The 23095-nt window shown below is 34.9% G+C and overlaps 2 protein-coding genes across 2 annotated transcripts in view; one reads left to right on the forward strand and one right to left on the reverse strand.

Moving 5' to 3' along the window:
* The window catches only part of LOC128991721 (glucose dehydrogenase [FAD, quinone]-like), a 24729-nt gene extending 22854 nt beyond the window's left edge, over positions 1-1875 (forward strand). Inside the window, exon 12 of the mRNA XM_054414846.1 lies at positions 341-1875. Within this exon, the coding sequence (XP_054270821.1) occupies positions 341-468 (128 nt within the window). The 3' untranslated portion in view covers positions 469-1875. The remainder of the gene's footprint in view (positions 1-340) is intronic.
* Positions 1865-22489, reverse strand: LOC128991722 (lysosomal Pro-X carboxypeptidase). The gene is made up of 10 exons (XM_054414847.1): positions 22299-22489; positions 19975-20116; positions 19306-19449; positions 19098-19196; positions 16761-16939; positions 16452-16609; positions 6551-6723; positions 6203-6361; positions 3630-3817; positions 1865-3498 (listed from the first exon to the last, which is right to left on the reverse strand). The coding sequence occupies exons 2-10, from the start codon at positions 20092-20094 to the stop codon at positions 3285-3287; spliced, it is 1434 nt and encodes a 477-aa protein (XP_054270822.1). The 5' UTR covers positions 20095-20116; positions 22299-22489; the 3' UTR covers positions 1865-3284.
* Positions 22490-23095: the final 606 nt, after the last annotated feature.

Consider the following 23095-nt stretch of genomic DNA (forward strand, 5'->3'; position numbering starts at 1 on the left):
TACTAAGGGGTTTGTCTTTTAAAGCCAAGTTGACAGGTTATAGTGTCAGATTTTTTTTTACATTTAAATTTTTAGTTTCAGAATCCAATTAAAGGTATAACTATAAATGCTGAAAAGGGATATCTAATTTACTAGCTAAGTTCTAATATATTGAGCTTTTGTCAGTTATGTAAATAATTGTAATAATAATCTAAGTAAATTAGTGATAGGCGATTTACTTAAAAAAAAATACCATTTTCGTATGACGTTTTTTTTAAATTTTGCTTTTATAATTTTTCTTGTATTTTATTTGTAACTGCATTACAAATACCATTGCCAAATAAAAACTGTTATGTTTCAGGAACAAACTTTGAAGAATTTGGTTCGCCCAGAAATGCAATGTTGTACACGCTGATTCGAAAACAAGTCTCAAGTCCAAATTTATCAATTCTACCTCGTACTCATCATGACTATTATTATCTTAGTTAAATATTGTATAAATTTGGGAGACTTACAACCTTTTAGTTTCCCTCTAGTTTTATTTTCTATTTATTTGAAATGCCTTAGGTAAATCTCAAATCTGCTGTGATAGAGCAATATAGTTTATTTTAATCAAAACTCGTAGGTTAAAGACTTCGCACAAAGTTCACCAGGTAAATTAGATTAGTAGAAGTTGTTGTTGCTTTATAGTCTTTGCTTTTGTAAATATTAAGTAATATGTTATGTGTTCTAATATAAATTAAAGTAGAAAGTATACATATAATGTTATCAAGTTGAGAGGTCAGAATCTACAATTTTTATTTGTTTAGTCTTATAATACATTTTTACATTTCGGTTACTAGATTTATTTTGAATTTATGTTATGATAAATATTAGGCCAATGCAGCTTTCAATATGTCGCAAGTAACTTAAATGTATGATGTGCGGTAAATTTAGGTTAGGATAAAACTAAATATTTTTTTAAAGTAAAGAAAACATTCACAACAATTTATTGGAAATCACCAATTTGATAAGAGTGTCAAGATATAAAAAGGTTATTTTAAAAATATAAGGCAATTAATTAAGTTACATTAACACACAATTTCACACAAAAGATAATGTTTTTAGAGATTTTAATGAAAACGATCAATTTGATATATTTAGCAAGGAAACTATAATTGATGGTGTTTGGTGTATGATGTAGGAGTGAAATAAACTCCTGATAATGGTACTTCATCGTAAATCCTGTAACTTCAAAAAGGATTAAAACATCATTCCATGGTTATTGTGAGCTATTTATATCATGGTACAGAAAGTGTATTGTTTAGTTTAACAGAAAAACACACACAATGCAATTTAGCCGTAGAGCAATTGACATGTAAACCAAGAGAGAAAAACTACTTAAAAATGCTGTAGTTGATCTAATTAAGATTTTTATAACGTTTTAGCGGGCATTTTTGCAGAGTAGGCATCATTAATGTATAAAATAAATGTAGGCTTCTAAGAATAAATAAAATACTTATTTTAGTATTTTTATTTGTTTTTTATGGTTAAAAAATATGATTTAAATTTTTTTGCGTAGAGTTCACATTTAAATCCTTATCTATTACGAATGGCAGTTCGAGATGCAATGCTATTTGGTGGCTGGAGATCCACTAATTTAGGAAAATAAAAGAAAAGTATCTAAATGAAGGAAACTGTTTTAGTATTGGAGATCTGTTCTAAAGCCAAAATATAATTTGATTTTTTCCTTATCAGAGAAACAGTTTAGATTTAGAGACAATCCATTACCTATTTATTGTTTTGTTCCAATATCTTGACTGCCCTTCTTGTACAGATTTTTTCTGTTGAACTGCTCACAGATAGTAAGTTTAATAGAATAATGGGAATAATGAATCATAAAAGCTGTAAAATAACAATCATTTATTATTAGAAAAATATAGCTAATAGGAAATTCTTGATTATTTTCTTACAACAACTGTCAAAACCATCACATATTACATTTCACTAGCCTATATAATATCCAGTGTTTTTACATACATTCTTTGTAGATATTAAGTCATAACTTCCTGTAGTTTTAATGCCTGTATTAATTTGTATTTCACACAAACATAAAATTTACTTTATTGTCCAAAAAAATGTTGTTGTAGTTAGTTGTTACATTATACAACGTGCAATCATATTCATATGCTTTCTGTAATAACTTAGTCTAGAAATAAAAAATAAAATATTAAATATTTTTTTGCCAACAATTATTTTAACCTAGAAAAAATGTCAATGATGTACACTTTGTTATTTGTTTAGTCTTTTGTGTGTAATAACATTTATTGCTTGAAAGTTACTTAAACTTTCAGTATTATTCAAGTTTTCAACAATTCTGTGATTTGTTATGATTGATTACACGTGTTGAGTATTTTGAAAAGTACTTGAATGAAGTAACTGATAAAATTATGTTATCATACTCTAAACCCAAATCAAACCCTTATCAACTATGTCAAGAGGTTAATTCAGAAGCTCTATGGACAAAATCTTTACTGTAGAGAAAATTCTTTTTCCAAATAAAACATAAATACAGTGAGTCGGGGAATATCATAATCATCCTATTTGTTAGATTGCTATAGGTTATATTTGTGTAACCTAAATAGTAAATCCCGTACCAATGATCAATTCTAGAAAACCAGCAAATGTTTACTTATGGGAAATATTTTTGGTTTTCGTCACATTCAGATATTTCTTAATTGATATTTTTTTACATTTTTCTACGAATAAAAATACAAAGTTTAATGAAAAATGTAAGAGACAAAGTAAAACAGACAATGTAGTAGCCCTATTGATGAATAATTTAAAAAACAACTAATATTATTAAATTGTCCGTGTTAGTTTTTAGAGGAAAAAGTACTTGGCTTAGAAGTGCATCAAGGAAGAAGGAGTGGATACCTAACTTACCTAGGAAAAGATATCCTGGCAGCTGACAACCCACAAAAAGTCCATATCACAAATCAGTCATGTGTAACAATTAAATAACCCAAACCTATTATCAATGCCTATAATCGATGTCTACCCATTTAATTAATGGAACCTGATTCAGAAATGAATGATTTTATAGAAATGAAATCATATCGATATGATTTCAAAAATTGATTCTGTAATACATATAGCTCTATATTGCAAGGATTCTAATTGGGAAATTAAGTTAACCTTAACTGGTGAGGTCATAATGGCACAAGAAACATAAAAACGTCTAAAAAGTGTACATTTTACGCATTTCCTGTCCTTTCCTAAATAGTTTAAGAAATTTGACAATTGACACATAATATTACCTACAATCAAGCGTAACAGTGCAGGCGGCGGTGGTCTTCTATCCACTTGTGGATCGTGTATCTGTAGTAGTTCCTTGCGTTGGTGACGTCTGCTGGATCTAGTGGGTTGGACGCTCGGAGGTCCAAGTGATGCGCAGAGTCTGTCATGATCACAGCGATGGCTGTCTCAGAGACGTTACGCAGAACTCCACCGCTAGACCAGGGGTCGAGAAGTCCGTTGCTAAAAATAAAAAGAGAAAGGTTTAGATTAGAAAAAATTAGAAAGGTTGGGCCAACTTCCCAACTTACATGTAAATTTTTGTCAACTAATTTTACTTCAATCTTAAGTTAAATCTTTCTTTTGCCACTAACCTGAAAATAATGTTGGACACAGTACCGATGTTCTTTCCTCCATACAAGTTTTTCACCAGGTTAGTCTGGATTTGAACCTTATAGTTCTTGTAGCACTCGCTGGCTAACTCCGTCAGATTCCATTTGGTTGGTTCAAACATATCATTCTTGCCATCCGAACACATTGGCATTATCATTTCTGAACAGGCCTGGAAAGTTTTACAGAAATTGACAAAATTGCAGACATTTGCCCTTCGGAAACTTTTCAGGTAAGGCAGGATATAAAAAATCTTTATTTTTACAACAAATGATTTTCTATTTTTCTCATAGAATAGTTTAAATACCTTTCATATAACACATTCCTTTGGATTTATGTTTTAAATTAGGTTAAATTTGTGAAAATCTAAGAATTTTAAAACATACTCCCTTAGTAGATTTCTCATCCTTATGGAACAGTTGAAGCCAATTTTATCGTTAGTTCTGTCCGGTGCACTGTAGAGGTTGTGTTTTGTTTACAATTTGTTTCTTGTTATTTAAGTCATTTTAAACCTTGTCTAACCAAATAAAACGATCTTATCATAAACGATAACTCGTCCCCTAGTTATATAACCAAACAGTTAAGCACAAATCATTAAATTAACCCTAAAATAACAGAAACAAAATTTTGTCAACACTAGTGATCAGTGTCACCAGACATGAGCTATACGTGAAAAACGGGCTTCAAAATTTACAGTGGGATGAGAAGTCTACTTGTGTTGGTTAGTCTATGGTTAAAATTATAAATATATATGATCAACTTTAAAATTTGCATATCAAATTAACTTTTGTTGTGAAGAAATAATGTCAAAGAACATAAGGAAAATTATATCACAGTTTACCATGTACATTTTTTATTCTCGTTAAAAGGTTCATTGTAGACGAGACGTACCATATTTTATAGGAATAATTCGCCTTTTTGGGTCTGATGATGATTGGAGTGACCAATCGAAATCGATCACCACTTCTCATCTGTTATGTATACAGGGTGTTCAAAAAAGGTGGGGACATAATTTACCTAGTGATTCCTGGGGTAAAAATAAAAAAAAATCAAGAATAGCATTTTTTTCCAAAATTGCTTCGTTAACTGGATCCTTCATTTTCTATTTTTTATATAGGCTAAACATTTTTATCTATGGATTTTTTATTTGGCATTTTTGATTCCCTATCAAACAATATCATGTTCAAAAATATCGGATAAGAAATCAAGCTGAAATATTACGATTTTTAGTTGTAAAATGGGGTAGAAGAAGGCAGAAGCTAGTCAGGTTTGTTCCATTTTACAACTAAAAATCGTATTATTTCAACTATTTATCATCCCATTTTTTCCCCCGAGTAGGGCATATGCTCTGACTGACATACAACACATTAAAAGACGTTACAGTTGACTAATTTCCAAAGGTGTTGCTGCTATATTCAAATCAGATGATGGCTGACCAGTTGGTAACCCAGAGTTTGTTGTATACCTCAAAAATGGTACACACTAAATGGTCGATATCACCCCACTTTTCAGGATTCCTACATGGAGAAAATCCTATGGTTAGAGGGATGTCTCAAATCAAAGAAATAAAATTACCCAACTTGAATTTATTCCACACAGATTCACACAGTGAGGCAACAATGTCATCGGTTGCTGGAAAAACTTTGTTGCAACATACTTTAGACATAATCACTCAAATGGAAGGAGAGCGTTTAGCATTTATTAGAAATAATCATGTAATTACTGAGAGCAGAAATTTATGTGAACGTTCACGATGCAATTAGAGATATTAAAAATCAATTTTTAACAAGTTTTATAATAATTCCTAAGAATAATACAGCTGATACAGTTACTCTAATTTAAGCACAAAGCTTTCCTCGACTTTGTTTCATACTATGTGGCTCATTGACTCATTGTATTATATTAGTATATTACCCATACAAATAGTATTCAAGAGTTGAAATACAGGGCCAATCAAAAATATGGACCCATATTAATGACTTTGTATCTGAAAAAGTATAAATCGGGCAGACATAGACTTTACACGATTAAAAAAAGTAAAAGAGTATATTTCTAATTTTTTTTACCGTGGTTTCGTAGACGGCAGACAACGTTATCACAACAATGGACAGCCATTTTGTTTTACCATCAGTTGTTAGTCAGATGGCTACCATCAAACATAAGATTTTCTGTGTGACAGAGTTTGCAAAAACTGAGTCTCCTATTACAGTGTTAGGGGCTTTTCACATTGAATTTGGTATTGAACTACCGACTAGAAAAAGCATAGCTCGTTAGCTTAGGCAGCTTCAAGAAGAAATTGGATGTGTGAGTAAAATAAAACAAATAGGGAATAGGTCGCCGAATTGTGGGACAAATTCAATTATCGTTAAGATGTTTACCGTGCAGCACAAAACCGTTGTAATAAGTGTAAATAAAACTTTTAAATTTTCTCTTTACAACAGTGTAAAACTTATTTGTTTACGATTTATACTTTTTGAGATACCAAGTCCTGAAACTGGATCCATATTTTTTAATAAAAGCCATTTTTTTTGAGGTCTAACTAATCAGCAAACCTTACCTGGTAGTTCCACATAGTGTCATCCATTGTGACGTAGGCAGAGGAATAATCCAGACAGTGTGCACTGCCTGTGTAGTTGAAATACACATTCAAACCTTTAAACATTGTCTCCAACAACTTCTTGCCTTGCATGTCTTCCTTGATGGTCTTGCAGAAGACCTACAATGGAAATGGTAATTGGTTAAAACTACAACAGAATCACAGCTATGAAAAGCCAAATAATTGTTTGTTTACTAAGCATTATTTCAGTAGACAAAACTTCCTAAATGTAAAATTCTACATGTGCAATTGCAATAAATTATTTTTTAAAGTAAGTAAATCACATGTTAACAGTGAAACAGTTCCTACCTTGACCGGATGGCCAGGAAGAGGCATAAGGAAGCTGGAGGGATACGGATAGTTGACCATAGCCAGATTGCTGTACACATCATTCAAATAAGACTTCAACTTGGTCACATTCTCGGCTGTCTTCAATGGATGGCATAACTTCCACGTGGACGAGAGCCAAGCTTTACCTTCATCTAGAATCATACAAGTTCACGAGTATCGGCAATAAGTGAGGAGCTATTGTAAATCAATTGGGTGAGATAAAGATGTAGTAGTTACATGTGTCATTTTAAATTCTGAATAAAAATTGCAAATCTATCTAATATATAAAATTCTCGTGTCACAGTGTTTGTCTGCAAACTCCTCCGGAACGACTTCACCGATCGTTATGAAATTTGGTGTGTAAATTCTGTAGATATGCGAATCGGACGTAAACTATTTCCCGTTTCGAAATTCTTAAAAGGGCTCCGCCCCAGTGGCTCTGGAGTTTCCCATGTTAACCTTATGAGAAATGGAATTAATGAATCTTAACAGCTGTTTCAATTAAACAAGTTGGTTCTGTTCTATGATGTTCAATAGCATTAAAGTTACAAGGATTACCAACAGGGTGCAGCACTATTATTTCTTTTACATTTATGACAACAGCTAATTTGCAACCAAAAGGTGAGTGAGCGTAGCGAACAAACTTCAACCTGGAGGCGAGTTAGCGTAGCGAACAAGCTAACCTGAAGGCAAGTGAGCGCAGCGAACGAGCTCCAACCGTAAAGGTGAGTGAGCGTAGCGAACGAGCTCCAACCCAAAGGTGAGTGAGCGTAGCGAACGAACTTCAACCTGGAGGCGAGTTAGCGTAGCGAACGAGCTAACCTGAAGGCAAGTGAGCGTAGCGAACGAGCTCCAACCTAAAGGTGAGTGAGCGTAGCGAACGAGCTCCAACTAAAAGGTGAGTGAGCGTAGCGAACGAACTTCAACCAGGACGTGATTGAGCGATGCGAACGAGATCATCTTGAAAATTAAACGTAACGGTACTTTCTTTCCATCGGTCTGTCTTAGGGGAAACCTATAACTTAGGCGATACGAAAGTTCGCCGGGTCAGCTAGTATATATATAAAAGGCAAAGCCCTCACTGACTCACTCACTCATCATTAATTCTCCCACTTCCCATTTACCTAGGAGGCTGAAATTCGGTACACCGATTCTTTGGGCATTAAATAGTTAAACTAAGTAGTTTTTATTCTGATCGGGCTTTCGGGCTCCGCCCCAGTGGCTCTGGAGTTTCCCATGTTAACCTTATTATTTTTAACATTTAAAAGGAATTAATGAATCTTAACAGCTGTTTCAATTAAACAAGTTGGTTCTGTTCTATGATGTTCAACAGCTTTAAAGTTACAAGGTTTACCAACAGGGTGCAGCACTATTATTTTTTTTACATTTATGACAACAGCTTGCAACCAAAAGGTGAGTGAGCGTAACGAAGGAACTTCAACCTGGAGGCGAGTTAGCGTAGCGAACGAGCTAACCTGAAGGCAAGTGAACGCAGCGAACGAGCTCCAACCTAAAGGTGAGTAAGCATAGCGAACAAACTTCAACCAGGACATGATTGAGCCATGCGAATGAGCTCACTTATGGAGTTAAACGGGGCAAAGCCCGCGGGTACAGCTAGTAAATTATAAAGTTATACAGGCTTGAAACTTGTTCAATTGTAATTTAGGTATTATTTTTTATTATGGCTACAGATTATTTCAAACGAAAACAGAAAATTTCCCTCCCCCCCCCCTGACACATCAATGGTCAGAGAGTGGTAATCAGATTCATCCAATAATTCAAAATGAAACAAATACTTTTAACAACACGCCTCACAATACAACTGAAGTTGTAATATTACTGGGCCTTGATTAGTTTATAATCAAGTACATGGGGACCGAGCTTTGCTCGGAAAAAATCATTAGTTCAATCTGAAAGCAGTCTTGGTATTGAAGATACATAAATCCACTCCCAAACTCCACACGACTCGCCTTTACTACGTCCTACACCATTTCCTACGTCATGGACCTGTTTCCCTCCATTCCCATAGCACTTTAGGATTGCAATTACGTTAATCTAATAAACAGTTCCCACACTCCGGACAGCTCGCCTTGACTACTTCCTTCACCACTTCCTACGTCACGAACATGTTTCCCTCCCTTCCCATATCATTTTAGGATTGTCCATACCCTTATCTAATCGTCATAAACAGTCCCCACACTCCGGACTGCTCGCCTTTTAACTATATCCTTCATCACTTCCTAAGTCACGGACCTGTTTCCCTCTATTCCCATAGCATTTTATAATTGCCTTCACTACTTCCTTCACCACTTCCTACGTCACGGACCTGTTTCCTTCTCTTCCCATAGCATTTTAGGATTGCAGATACCTTAATGCAATCGTCATAAACATAGATCCCAGACTTCGCACTGCTACCCTTGACTACAATCGAGTAATCTTCAGTACAATCTTTGCTAGATATTAACAAGTGATGTTTTTTTTCTTTTGTACTGTATTTGAAATTTGCTAGTATACTGTGGGTTGTTGGCTTATTATGAACACATGCTACAACTTCAAGTCTGTTGTTTACTTTTTCCTTGTTATTTAATCCAGCCAACATGGTTACCTAGCAACCCATAAGACTAATGTTAAAAAAATGTAATATTCATTTTAATTTTTCTACGTAATTAGATTTTTGTTGGCAGTTCTAACTGCAGTAAACTCGTTTTTAGGCCAGAAATAGATCTTAGACTAAATATATATAACATTTGAAGAAAATCGTCGGAGCCGTTTTCGAGATCTTGGTGCAAGCATACATACATACATACATACAAGCAAACTTTGCTCGTATTAGAGTATAGGATTTAATTTTTGGTTAATTTTCAGCGAATTTCCTCATAGGGAAGTAGCTATTACCGTAGGTCTCATGGTAAGACCTAGGCCCGGGACCTATCTACTTTTTCATTTTGATGTCCCCAGAGGCCAAAAACACAATTCGTTCAAATTTGTATATATGTATATACATATAAACAATTGAAAACATTATAAAAACATTAGTACCCTTTTAATTCATTTTAATTATCAAACGACTAGTTTCAACACTTAGGTCATCCAATAGTAGATGGTCATAGTCCTTTTGACATTTTGATTTTATCAATTGTAAAATGTTTACATGACTATGACCTAAGTGTTGTTTGATTATTAAAAAGAAATTAATGAAAAGGGTACCATACTAATTTTTTTATAATGATTCAACTAGAGGACCCATGCTGCTCTGCAGCTTTAAATAAATATAATATCCGAGAAATAATTAAATTTTTTGATTGAGTAATACAGTATCTTGAGCTTAACTGATTCAAACGATCAATAGCTCAAATTAAAGCCTATAATTTACTGATTATTTTGAGTCTATAGGACCCACGCTGCTCTTCAGAGTTGAAACAAATATAATATCGGAGAAGTAATCAAATTTATGAGAAAAAAAAACATATAGAAAAACATTACCAATACTGGAGCTATTAATTTTTAATCATATAAAAACCTTATGAAAAATAATTTTTATGTTGGTTTTTCACATTGCGTTTGCTTGAAACTCGTACGATTTGAATAAATAATAGCTTAGATGAAAGCCAGTATTTCACTGATGGTTCTTAGACTAAAATAGGCTACATAGGATTATAAAATTATAACTGGTGAAGGTACATCTTAAATTGAAGTAAAAATTAGAAAATAAATCAAATTATGTGTTTTGGTCGAGTAATACAGTAGGTAAATATTTGCCGATGAGAAAACTTGGCGTGAATGCCTTCAATTTGAGACCTCAATCATAAAAATTGCTCGGGTAGAAGAGCCAAACGAACTCGGAAAAAAACCATTATTAAACTCACATAAGAAATACATGGGGAGCAAATTTCGTTAACGTGTTTAAGCTGAGTGGCATTACACATAAATACATGCCGATGCTTGATGGCAAATCTGTGCCTAGCATAACTTCAATTTGAGACCTCAATGATGAAAATCGGTAGGGTAGAAGAGCCAAATGAACTCGGTAAAGATAAACCAAATTTAACTCCCATAAGAAATAAATGGGGAGCGAATTTCGTTTACGTATACCCAAGTGGGATTATAGATAAATACATGCCGATGCTTGATGGCAAATCTATGCGTACATACCTTTAATTCAAGACATCAATCATGAAAATCGGTCGGGTAGAAGAGCCAAACAAACTCGGCAAAGAAAAACCAAATTTAACTTCCATAAGAAATACATGGGGAGCAAATTTTGTTTACGTATATGCTGAGTGGGATTATAGATAAATATATGCCGATGCTATATGGCTAATCTGTGCGTGCATACCTTCAATTTGAGACCTCAATCATGAAAATCGGTCGGGTAGAAGAGCCAAATGAACTCGGCAAAGAGAAACCAAATTTAACTCCCATAAGAATTACATGGGGAGCAAATTTCGTTTACGTATAAACCGAGTGATACTATAAACTAGGTGGCGTTTGCAGAGGCATCCACAAAATTGAGCGGAGTCATCAAGGGTTTATATTATATTGTTTTGGTCATACTGCGGTAATACCAGTCGTTTTAATGCATGCGTTGCGGGTCTAAGTAGCAATTTTACTCTTTAGGAAGTAAAAAAAGTTTTTATCCTCTATGGTGTAAAAATAGTTTTTATTCTCTATGGAGTAAAAATAGTTTTTATTCTCTATGGAGTAAAAATCAGCTGTTGTCAACTCAGTTGTGAATTTTTATTAAAAACGATTGCATGTATCGAATAATGTATCGATTCTTGCTTCGAAATAATTTTAACCTACAGTCTACAGTCTCTTCCCATAGCGTTTTAGCATTGCAGATACATTAATCCATTCCCACACTCAACACGCTCACCTTTACTACTTCCTTCACTACCCCCTACGTCGTGGACCTATTTCCCTCTCTTCCCATAACATTTTAGGATTGCAGATATATTAATGTAATTGCCAAAGACAGTTCCCACGCTCTGCACTGCAAGCCTTACCACTTCCTTCATTATTTCCTACGTCATAGACTTGTTTCCTTCCCTTCTCATAGCATTTTTAGAATTAAAGATACATCAATCTAACTGCCACAGACGGTTTTCACACTATGCTCATACTTTACTACTTTCTAAGCCTTTTTCTACATCGTGGACCTGTTTTCATCACTCTCCATAGCAATTTAGTATTTTAGATACGTTAATCTAATTGCCACAAACATTTCCCCCCACTCCGCACTGCTAGCCTTTACTACTTCTTTCACAATTTTCTATGTCGTGGGGATGCTTCCATCCCTACTCATAACATTTCAGCATTGCAGATACATTAATATAACTGCTACAAACTGTTTCCAGATCCCACACTCCACACTGCTCACCTTACTAATTCCTTCACCACTTCATACGTCTCGGACCTTTTCTCTCCCTTCCCATAGCATTTTATGATTGCAGATACCTTAATCTAATTGCCATAAACAGTTCCTATAGTCCGAACAGCTTGCCTTGACTACTTCCTTCATCACTTCGTACGTCGCGGACCCGTTATCCTCCCTTCCCATAGCATTTTATGATTGCAGATATCTTCATCTAATCGTCATAAACAGTTCCCACACGCCGGACTGCTCGCCTTTACTACTTCCTTCACCACGTCCTACATAGTGGGCCTGTTTTCCTCCCTTCCCACAGCATTTTATGATTGCAGATACCTTAATCTAATCGTCATAAACAGTTCCCACACTCCGGACTGCTCGCCTTTATTACTTCCTTCACCATTTCCTAAGCCACGGATCTTTTTCCCACCCTTTCCATAGCATGTTATAATTGCAGATACCTTAATTTAATCGTCATAAACAGTTCCCACACTCCGGACAGCTCGCCTACGTGACGGACATGTTTCCTTCCCTTTCCATAGCATCATAGGATTGCAAATACCTTAATATAATGGTAATAAGCAGTTCCCACATTCCGGACAGCTTGCATTGACTACTTCCTTCATCACTTCCTACGTCGCGGACCCGTTTTCATCCCTTCCCATAGCATTTTATGATTGCAGATACCTTTATCTAATCGTCATAAACAGTTCTAACACTCCGGACTGCTCGCCTTTACTACTTCCTTCGCCACTTTCTACGCCATAGACCTGTTTCCCTCCCTTTCCGTAGCATTTTATGATTGCAGATACCTTAATATAATAATGGTCATAAGCAGTTCCCACACTCCGGATAGCTTGCCTTGACTACTTCCTTCATCACTTCCTACGTCGCGGACCCGTTTTCCTCCCTTCCCATAGCATTTTATGATTGCAGATACCTCAATCTAATCGTCATAAACAGTTCCAACACTCCGGACTGCTCGCCTTTACCATTTCCTTCGCCACTTCCAACGCCACGGAACTGTTTCCCTCCCTTCCCATAGCATTTTATGATTGCAGATACCTCAATCTAATCGTCATAAACAGTTCCAACACTCCGGACTGCTCGCCTTTACTACTTCCTTCGCCACTTCCTACACCACGGAACTGTTTCCCCCCCGTTCCATAGAATTTTATGATTGCAGATACCTTAATCTAATTGTCATAAACAGTTCCTACACTCCGGACAGCTTGCCTTGACTACTTCCTTCATCACTTCCTACGTCGCGGACCCGTTATCCTCCCTTCCCATAGAATTTTATGATAGCAGATACCTTAATCTAATCGTCATAAACAGTTCCCACACTCCGGACTGCTCGCCTTTACTACTTTCTTCACCACTTCCTACGCCACGGACCTGTTTCTCTCCCTTCCATAGCATTTTATGATTTCAGATACCTTAATTTAATCGTCATAATCAGTTCCCACACTCCGGACAGCTCGCCTACGTGACGGACATGTTTCCCTCCCTTTCCATAGCATCATAGGATTGCAAATACCTTAATATAATGGTCATAAGCAGTTCCCACACTCCGGACAGCTTGCCTTGACTACTTCCTTCATCACTTCCTACGTCGCGGACCCGTTTTCTTCCCTTCCCATAGCATTTTATGATTGCAGAAACCTTAATCTAATCGTCATAAACAGTTCCAACACTCCGGACTGCTCACCTTACTACTTCCTTCGCCACTTCCTACGCCACGGACCTGTTTCTCTCCCTTCCATAGCATTTTATGATTTCAGATACCTTAATATAATGGTCATAAGCAGTTCCCACACTCCGGACAGCTTGCCTTGACGACTTCCTTCATCACCTCCTACGTCGCGGACCCATTTTCCTCCCTTCCCTTATAATATTTGGAATGCAGATACCTAAATCTAATCGTCATAAACAGTTTGCACACTCCAGACTGCTCACCTTTAGTACTTCCTTCACCACTTTCTACGTCGCGGATCCGTTTTCCTCCCTTCCCATAGAATTTTAGGAATGCAGATACCTAAATCTAATTGTCATAAACAGTTTCCACACTCCAGACTGTGTACCTTTAGTACTTCCTTCAACACTTCCTACGTCGCGGACCTCAAGCTTGTGTCGTCATTTGATTATTTTATGATCCATACCACCGTTTATGTTTTAATATCCGTGGAATAATGATATCAGCTATTTATTTATCTACTGCATTCAAAAGTCAACAGCTGATCAGATGTCTTTGTTTATGTGTCAAATACTGCTTCCATAAGGATTACATTGAAACTTTGAGACCCAGTGGGGCGGATTCCTGAGAGTTATTTTTAACGCCATATAGATGTTGGCACTCACCGATATGGTCTTTACCACCATCGAAAATTTGAAAACGATTGATTCAGCCGTCTAGGAGGAGTTTGCGTATTACGAAATGCATAAAAGTCGACGTATAAGAGCTTCGCTCAATAATTATATGCCGATGCTTGATGGCAAATCTGTGCGTGCATACCTTCAATTTGAGACCTCAGTCATGAAAATCGGTCGGGTAGAAGTGGGATTATAGATAAATACATGCCGATGCTTGATGGCAAATCTATGCGTACATACCTTTAATTCAAGATATCAATCATGAAAATCGGTCGGGTAGAAGAGCCAAACAAACTCGGCAAAGAAAAACCAAATTTATCTCCCATAAGAAATACATGGGGAGCAAATTTTGTTTACGTATATGCTGAGTGGGATTATAGATAAATATATGCCGATGCTATATGGCTAATCTGTGCGTGCATACCTTCAATTTGAGACCTCAATCATGAAAATCGGTCGGGTAGAAGAGCCAAATGAACTCGGCAAAGAGAAACCAAATTTAACTCCCATAAGAATTACATGGGGAGCAAATTTTGTTTACGTATAAACCGAGTGATACTATAAATAATTATATGCCGATGCTTGATGGCAAATCTGTGCGTGCATACCTTCAATTTGAGACCTCAGTCATGAAAATCGGTCGGGTAGAAGAGCCAAACGTAGTCGGAAAAGAAAAACCAAGTTTTTTATATATATAAGATTGTTTATTTAGTAGTAGCCCTCATCACAATATATATGGTACCTAGATATTATAAATGTGAAAGTTTGTGTGAAGTTCAATCACGCATTAACTACTGGTCGGATTGGATTGAAATTTTGTATGATGATAGCTCACATTCCCGATTAACATATAGACATATTCTTATCTCAAAAATCCTTTTGGGCTTTGTCCCAGTGGCTCTAGAGTTTCCCATGTTAACCTTATGAGTATCTATCTATCTATATATATTTAATACGCTAGGCATATTTTTGTCATAATTGTTTTGAAGCTGCTATGCATCCGTTTAGCAAGTTTGAGGTGTCGTTGGATAGGGTGTGGCACAAGGAGGACTGCGTAATGATAAAAAAAAATACAAACAACAATGCTTGTGGTTTTGTCAATTGAAAGATAAAATATCCATAAAAAGGGTTGTAACTTACAAAATAAGACTCTAAATTAGTTAAAAGTTTAATATGAAAACATAAACAGTTTTATGGCAGTAGGCAATGGCCAGCGGCAAGTTGAATCTTCAAGATGAAAGTACAAGTAAGAAGTTAAATTTAACAGCCGTTATAATACTACTTTTTTAATGATAAAATAGGTTTGTATCTAATAATAATTACCCTAGTAATAAATAAAGAAGTTGTAAAGCTACTGAGTCAACAAATTCTTGGAAGCACTTGACTTGACAATGAATGTCATGATAAAATTTTAATGGGTTTGAGACTGTTATGGGGTTTTTATTGCATAATTACTCTAGTAATAGATTATGAAAATGCAAACAAACATCTGATTACAAAACCTTTTGTGTTCCTTAACCACTTTTTATGCCCTACTTAAAATGGCCCATAACACTATTTAAGGACATAGTCTGACATTTAAGGACAAATTACTGGACATTTCATGGCCAGTAAAAAATGTAGGTACAATTCCCTTGGTAGACACCCTTGTTGGTGTTAAACTGCTGCAGGCAGAGTGGAACCGTCGAGGTCGGGTGAGCACGTTAGCATAAAGATACTTACTTACTTACTGCTGTGGCCACTGGTACCCTAGATGGTACTTGGCCTCCCCAACACATTATAGCCCCCAGCATAAAGATAGTGATTATAAATTGTGAGGTTGCTGAAACTGCAAAAAGTTTTTTTTTTAGAATTTTATTAGTTGTGAGAATTTTTATTATTTCAAAATTTAATTCAATTAGATACTCCAAGGTGTGAGCGAAGATGATGGTACAGTGGCGCTGTTTGTTATCGAGTTGATGACGTCTTTACCGCTATTACTACGGACTAGCGTATATATTTCTAGCTAGAAAAACGGCACGTTACAACTGTAATTTGAACGGTTTAAACTTTAGGTAAAAATACTTTCTTCACCAATCTAATGTATGGGTCAATACACAACTCAATTTATTTTAACGAAATAAAAGAACCAATTACCTGTTTTTGTGACATCATTGATTGCATCCCAAGATTTGCGGATGTTGTCAGCGCACTTGGTGGACTCGACCTTGTAAGCAGAGGTCAGAACTCTGTTGTACGCCTCGCAAGGTGTCATACCCTGGAACTGCCAGATTGGTGCAGACGACGCGATAGCTCTGGAAGATAACCATGAGCATTATTGAGAAGGAAAGTAAGTTATAATGTAGGCCTACTGGGTACGTTTGTGTTGTCTCTAGTCTTAAACTATATTTTGTTTCTGTATAAGTCAAATACATTTTATCATACACTGAGACAGAAAGAACCTACCCCGCAACCGTAGCAGGAAATTTAATCCTCATCCAGGCAGACAGCATTCCCCCGTAGGATCCACCGAACACAATCACAGGATGGTTATGGTGACCCTGTTTATCCTGTAGGTGATCAATTAGTTCCACGTAGTCCATCAGAGCCTGGGATGACGATAGGTAGCCCATGTGTTGCAATTCCTAACATAACAAGTATATTAATTGCAACTGTGAATGTTAATATTCTTATATAATATTATATATTAATACATATTAATATAATATGTTAATATTAACAGTGATTAGGAAGATGGCGTCGACCTTTAATCTAGCTACTACGAGGTCACGAGTTGTGGATATTTATAAGCATGCACTGTGAATGTGATACTCCCTGGTGTGGATAACGTCCGCTGCGCACTAGTGAGTACTACGACTATCCGCAGTACTATCCTGATAATTAGACCAATTCGTTAATACCAAGGCAAAAATGTGGTTCAGATTCCACCATAGTTGCTATTAGCTGTATGGGCTATTAATTAACAGCTATGTCTAAGGAATATGTCGTAATATTGTATATCGTATGTAAAAGCTATATTATTCAGTCGTCTAAAATTAATTAAAACAATTTCAGGTGTACGAGCTTACATTTTTTTATGTTATTTAAGTTAAAATAGCTGGTTGGCTTAAGTATACAAATTTAATTCAATTCGTTAAATTAAGTGATTTTGGCTTTTTAACTGAAGAAAGTGCCAAGGTTTGAGTGCTTATTTATTATAAAGAACTATTTTAAGTGATTCTTATTTACTAAATAATTTGAACAAAATATTGTAAATACAGTAGATCTATGTTTTTTAACAAATTCATTCTCCGAGACAAATTTAAAATTTGTAAGTGATTGTTATCTGTAGCTAATCATTTTTACCGAATGAAATAGGTAAGAATCTTGACGGAGAAACTGATAAAATTTAATGGTTGTTTATAAATTATGGTTTCCAACGAGCTCCCGTCACAACGGAGTACCTCCATGTTCTTTCTCTCCTCCACTAACACTCCAGCTGGTGCCCTTGGCAATGTGACATTTAGTTTAATTAATTAAAATAGCCAATAACAATCTCCCTTTGGTTATTAAATCCCTCGATAGTCGTTCCCGGTTTGTGGCAGCACTAAAAAATCTCTATTTTGAACGTATGTGCTAGATATTTTAATAATGTAACATTTAAAATGTAGTAACTCAATTTTTCTTTATTTAATCACAATAATTCTATTATGTAACTAGATCATCATATAAACAATAATAAATAAGAACAGATGTTTATGAACCACTTATAGCCAGTAGTTTTGGAATGTACATATCAATCCTCCCCCTTGAATTTGATCGGTAACATGTGATTGACATGCCGTCTCCATGTAGATCCATCATCCATTTTCAGAACATAAATTAAGAACATAAATTAATTTACCTTCCTTGCTTTTCACATAACCAAACAGCCACTTGTTTTTACTATGTCTGAAGTCGTATGCTTGAACTCTCTCCCCTTTTTTAAATTCCCTCACTACCTTTGCACATTTGAAGTCATTGTTCGAAGATGTGTTGTTTGTTGTCATTGATGGAAAATGTTCCTATATCCACATACTTCTTTACATTTCCAAGCTGGAACTTGACTGTTCTTCGCAATAATTTCAATTTCTTGACTTTATTTACATCTTCTGCTATATTTTCTATTTCTTCCATTATTCTCGTCGCCATTTGTTAGATATTTTAATAATGTAACATTTAAAATGTAGTAACTCAATTTTTCTTTATTTAATCACAATTCTATTATGTAACTAAATCATTATATAAACAATAATAAATAAGAACAGATGTTTATGAACCACTTATAGCCAGTAGTTTTGGAATGTACATAGCAGTATGACCATGGTAGGTTTGTCGTAGGGGCCTATGCGCATGGCGGTCGCTGACTTGTATGTATGTGTGAGTGAGAGTGTGTGTGTAAGAATTTTTAAAATTTACAGATTTTTTACAAAAGTTTCTGTAGGTATCTATAATTTCTGTTTTGTATTATTCTATAAGATGAATATGATAAAATATTTATATTATGTTTTAAAGTACAGGTTAAGTGTAAGAAAGGGCCACGTTACCCTAACTTTGCCTGTGTAAATAAATGATTTTTCATTTCATTTCAATAACAGTGGTTGGGAAAATCAAAGCTATCAATCAAGCATAAATCACATTGTGTGATAGATTTATTGAGGTTTCAGAAATCAGCCCCTTAACTGGCTTAATGGAATTTATTGTCAGTTTACGACCACTAAACAACAAAAACACTGGCATTTTAAAATTAAAATAATATTTCACCTTTGACTTGTTGCCAAAAGGCATGGACTCGCCATAGTAGCGGTGTTCAGCAAACACTATGAGAGCCTTGAAATCTGGAGCAATTTCCCACATGAACCCCTGAAAAGTGGAAAATTATATTATTCAAGTTTAAAGTCTGAAATATTCCTTTTTACCTATACAACAGATAAAACAACACAAATTCAATATAAAGAATTATTGCACTTACCGTATTTTCAGCAAAAGTGGTTATGTCTCCTTCATTTCCAGTATAAAAAAATATGGGCGCATTTGGTTTCCTCGACCAATATGTATCATTGATGAGGTATCGAAGTTTGAATGTAGCATTGGAGTTGAAATTGAAATGATCCACCTGAAGAAAGAAGAGAAGATAGGTAATGACTAGATTTATAGAAAGTCTGTATTTTAATAGATAAGCATGTTTCTTTAAAACCTTTTTTCTCAGCTCGTGTGCATTGCAGTGAAAATCTACGCACACTGTTGGAAGGATATTGTCTTGTAGATGTGCAAAATCCCTTCATAAATTAAAATAGGCTCAAAAGTAAGCACAAAAAATTATTTTTTTTTATTAAAATGGACCTTATGGGTTGCTATATTGGTGTCAAAATAACAATGCAATTAAACAGAAAACAAATGGAAGAAATTCCAATCACATATTTATTTACATTGTAGGGTGAAAATAGAAAAGTCTGTAAATATATATTGTTGGTCGAGTTTTTGGTTTAATTAGGCCTAGAAAAGAATTTAGAATGGGCCTAACTTGTTTTCTTAACAGTCAATGGTTTAGAATCTTGAGGGACCTCTCTGTCGGCATTTATCGTGATTATAAACCTATAATCATATCATATTATATTCATGACAGGCTACTAATACTAACCAGTGTTTCAAAGTACATAGTCTTATAAACGTAAGGAGCTGTGGAAGCACCAAGGGTAACTAGCATCAGTAACCCTAAGCCACTGGTGACCAAAGGAAAATTGTATCTTGATAAATCCATCCCTTTGGTTCTTAAATTGTTTCTGAAACAAAATTAAAAAAATTAATAATAGGCTCCATAAGACATAAACAACTGTAAACAGTCTGAAAATAACCTGAGATGATTGTGAAATATCAAACTTTATTTCTTGAGTTTGAGTTGAGACAAGACAATTTTCTGCAGCCAGTCATAACTTCAATGACTAAACATCTGACTAGCCAAATTTAGGTTTGAGCAACTCGATATAAATCGCCCCATCACAACGCATTCAAATAAGAGAGAGAGAGAGAGAGATCTTTATTAACAATCTTCAAGATTGTAATAGTGTCAGAGAATTACAGTACCTATTACAGAATTACAGTACATTAGTGGAATAAAGTCTTTGGAATTGGGAAATTTCAGATTTTCTAATTTCAGCTGTTCCTCCACTCGATGAACTCGTTGATGCTGTAGAAAGGGTGATTCAGCAACCACTCGTTCAGCCTCGACTTGAGCAGCCTTGGACTTGTGTTCTTGACCTCAGTTGGCAACAGGTTGAAGTACTGTTAAAGTAATACTTGCTAAGTTACAAGTATTACTTTTAGCTGTTGACAAATCATTTACATATATCTATATCCTATCCTATACTCTTATATGAACAATGTTTGCTTAAGTATGTATGCTTGCTTGCACAAAGATAACAAAAACGGCTTCGACGATTTTCTTCAAATGTTGTAACAAATAATTAATTTAAATTGTTATCTTCGTGGGTTAAAATACATTTTAAGGTTTGAACACGATTTTTGAATTTTTTTCATTCTACTCGAAATCCAACGCTGATTCTGAAAATAATGTTTATTCCGCGGAATATGACCATAGGCCTAACGTGAAAAAACTAACTTACGATAATTACCAAAAATATGTTTTTTACAAAAACACGTCATGTAGGGACTCAAATTAACCGGAATACTATTAAGCAGATCACGAATATGCAAGAATGTTTTGGATCCGACGTTCAAATAAGATTTTGACAAAAATGTGATACTACCAGCAATAACCCCAACTCACTAGGGGACAGGTGGGAATTCGGTGTTTTGGATGGGGGAACCATCTAATGTGGTTTATCATCGGAAATTAGGCGGGGGAAAAGGCTATGTTTAAAATGGTTATTTAATGGGAAATAGGCGTAATGGGTTATTAATTTAGTCGGGAGAATTAAGTTAGTTTGGGAAATTTGCTTAGAATTGGGAAATCTTTCAATACCAACCTATTCATTGGTTGGTGTCATACTGCCAGGTTGCTTGTTAGGTTGGGTTGGTTAGGTTAGGTTAGGTTTGGTTGGTTTGGTTAGGTTGGGGCTTATTTAGGCTAGGTTCAATAAATTTAAAAGTCAACTGACGGTACAGCAGTTACAATAAGTTATTTGTTGTGATTTTTAAGATCTTTGTTTTACAGAAACTAACTTAAATAACAGGATATTATTTTTAATGAGCGGATAATATTCTCCACTTTCTCATTATTTCGGCCATTTCAATTTTAAAAGTTAGTTTATAGTTATTTAGGGTAGACTAATTTACCGTAAGTTATCTGTTGTCAAAACAACCGAATGAAAATATGGATTTTGATATATCGATTATTTTGACAACAGAGTACAGAAGTGTACCCTTTCAAGCCCCAAAAATCATTGATTTCTAGCGCTTTTTGCGATATTCAAACACAATTTTCAAGGTAAAATAGTAAGTTAAGGTTCTCCCAAAAAGACCAAAGGTAATAAGTGCTTAAAATCGCCTAAGGGTACAGTTTCTTAACTGGGCTATGCTTATATCGATTGAAACTATCGATCTGATTAGTAGGGAACCTAAACCTTCATGCAAATTTTTTCACCATCAGCAAGTTTGGTTGGCTAGGTTAGGTTATGATGGTTTACCTAGTTTTATAATAGATATATTTTAAAATATCGATTGTTAATCAATAGTTTCAATTCGATAGTTTCAATCGATATTAGCATAGCCCAGTTAAGAAACTGTACCCTAGCCTAATTTTGGTAGATAAGGTATAACTTAAAAGAAATGCAATTATAACATAAGTAAGTTACTGTAGTAAGTTACAAGTTCAGCATTACCATTAAAGTATATCCATAAACGACAAGTAATAATATTTTAAAATAGGATTATTGTAATATATTAAAAAAAAAAAACTTAGAACAAATCACAAAGTAAGTTAAAGAACCATTTAAGTTAGTTTACCTGGATAAGTTATTAGGCCTATTTATTCACTAGGCACTAGAATTGAGTTGATGGGCCCACTTACAAACAAAACTAAATGTTTTTTTCCTGATGATTTCACATTTTAAAACAATTCTTATCAAATCAATCCTTCACGCCGGTTGATAGGTGGCCAGATAAAGATAACCTTTGCTTTGCTTTGCTTGCTTGCTTGCTTCATATTGGTTAATTGGTTAGGCGTTAGGCCTATTATTATTATTTATTATTATTATTATCAGGCCGGAGTTCTTTATTGAGCAGAGCGAAGCGAAGCGAGCGGAGCAAACGCAAACGTGAATTTAAAACTTTTATAAATTTAACATGGGCCTTATGGGTATGGTATTGGTCCGCATCGCCATGATATTATTTATTTGTAATATTAATTGTGAGATAACAGGTAGGTAAACCAGAGCTTGGGGTTGATAAGACTTTATTGAACTAGAATATCAGTTCCAGACAAAAAAAAACTATTCAAAATTAAACCTATAATAAAAATATAAATATTTTTACCAAAAATACTGTTTCTAAAGTAAGAGATTTTAGATTTTGGTACTTAGAAAACATTTAGGCGGTTAGAAAAACATAGTACGTTACCGTAACGATTTTGAAAACCTTATCCAGAATCCAGCCACGTGTAAAATTGCGTAACGCTTAGCCAAATTCCCGCTCCTTGAGCGTTACCCAATATGTGGACGGTCCCTAACTTTTGATACAAACTGTTTAAAATACCCCCCGTATTATATGGTAAAAGGTTACACCACATTGAACGTTGGGTTTGG

This window comes from Macrosteles quadrilineatus, unplaced genomic scaffold, assembly GCF_028750875.1.
Source record: "Macrosteles quadrilineatus isolate MER2022 unplaced genomic scaffold, UCM_ALF_1.0 Scaffold_4__1_contigs__length_99947679, whole genome shotgun sequence".
Lineage (NCBI taxonomy): Eukaryota > Metazoa > Arthropoda > Insecta > Hemiptera > Cicadellidae > Macrosteles > Macrosteles quadrilineatus.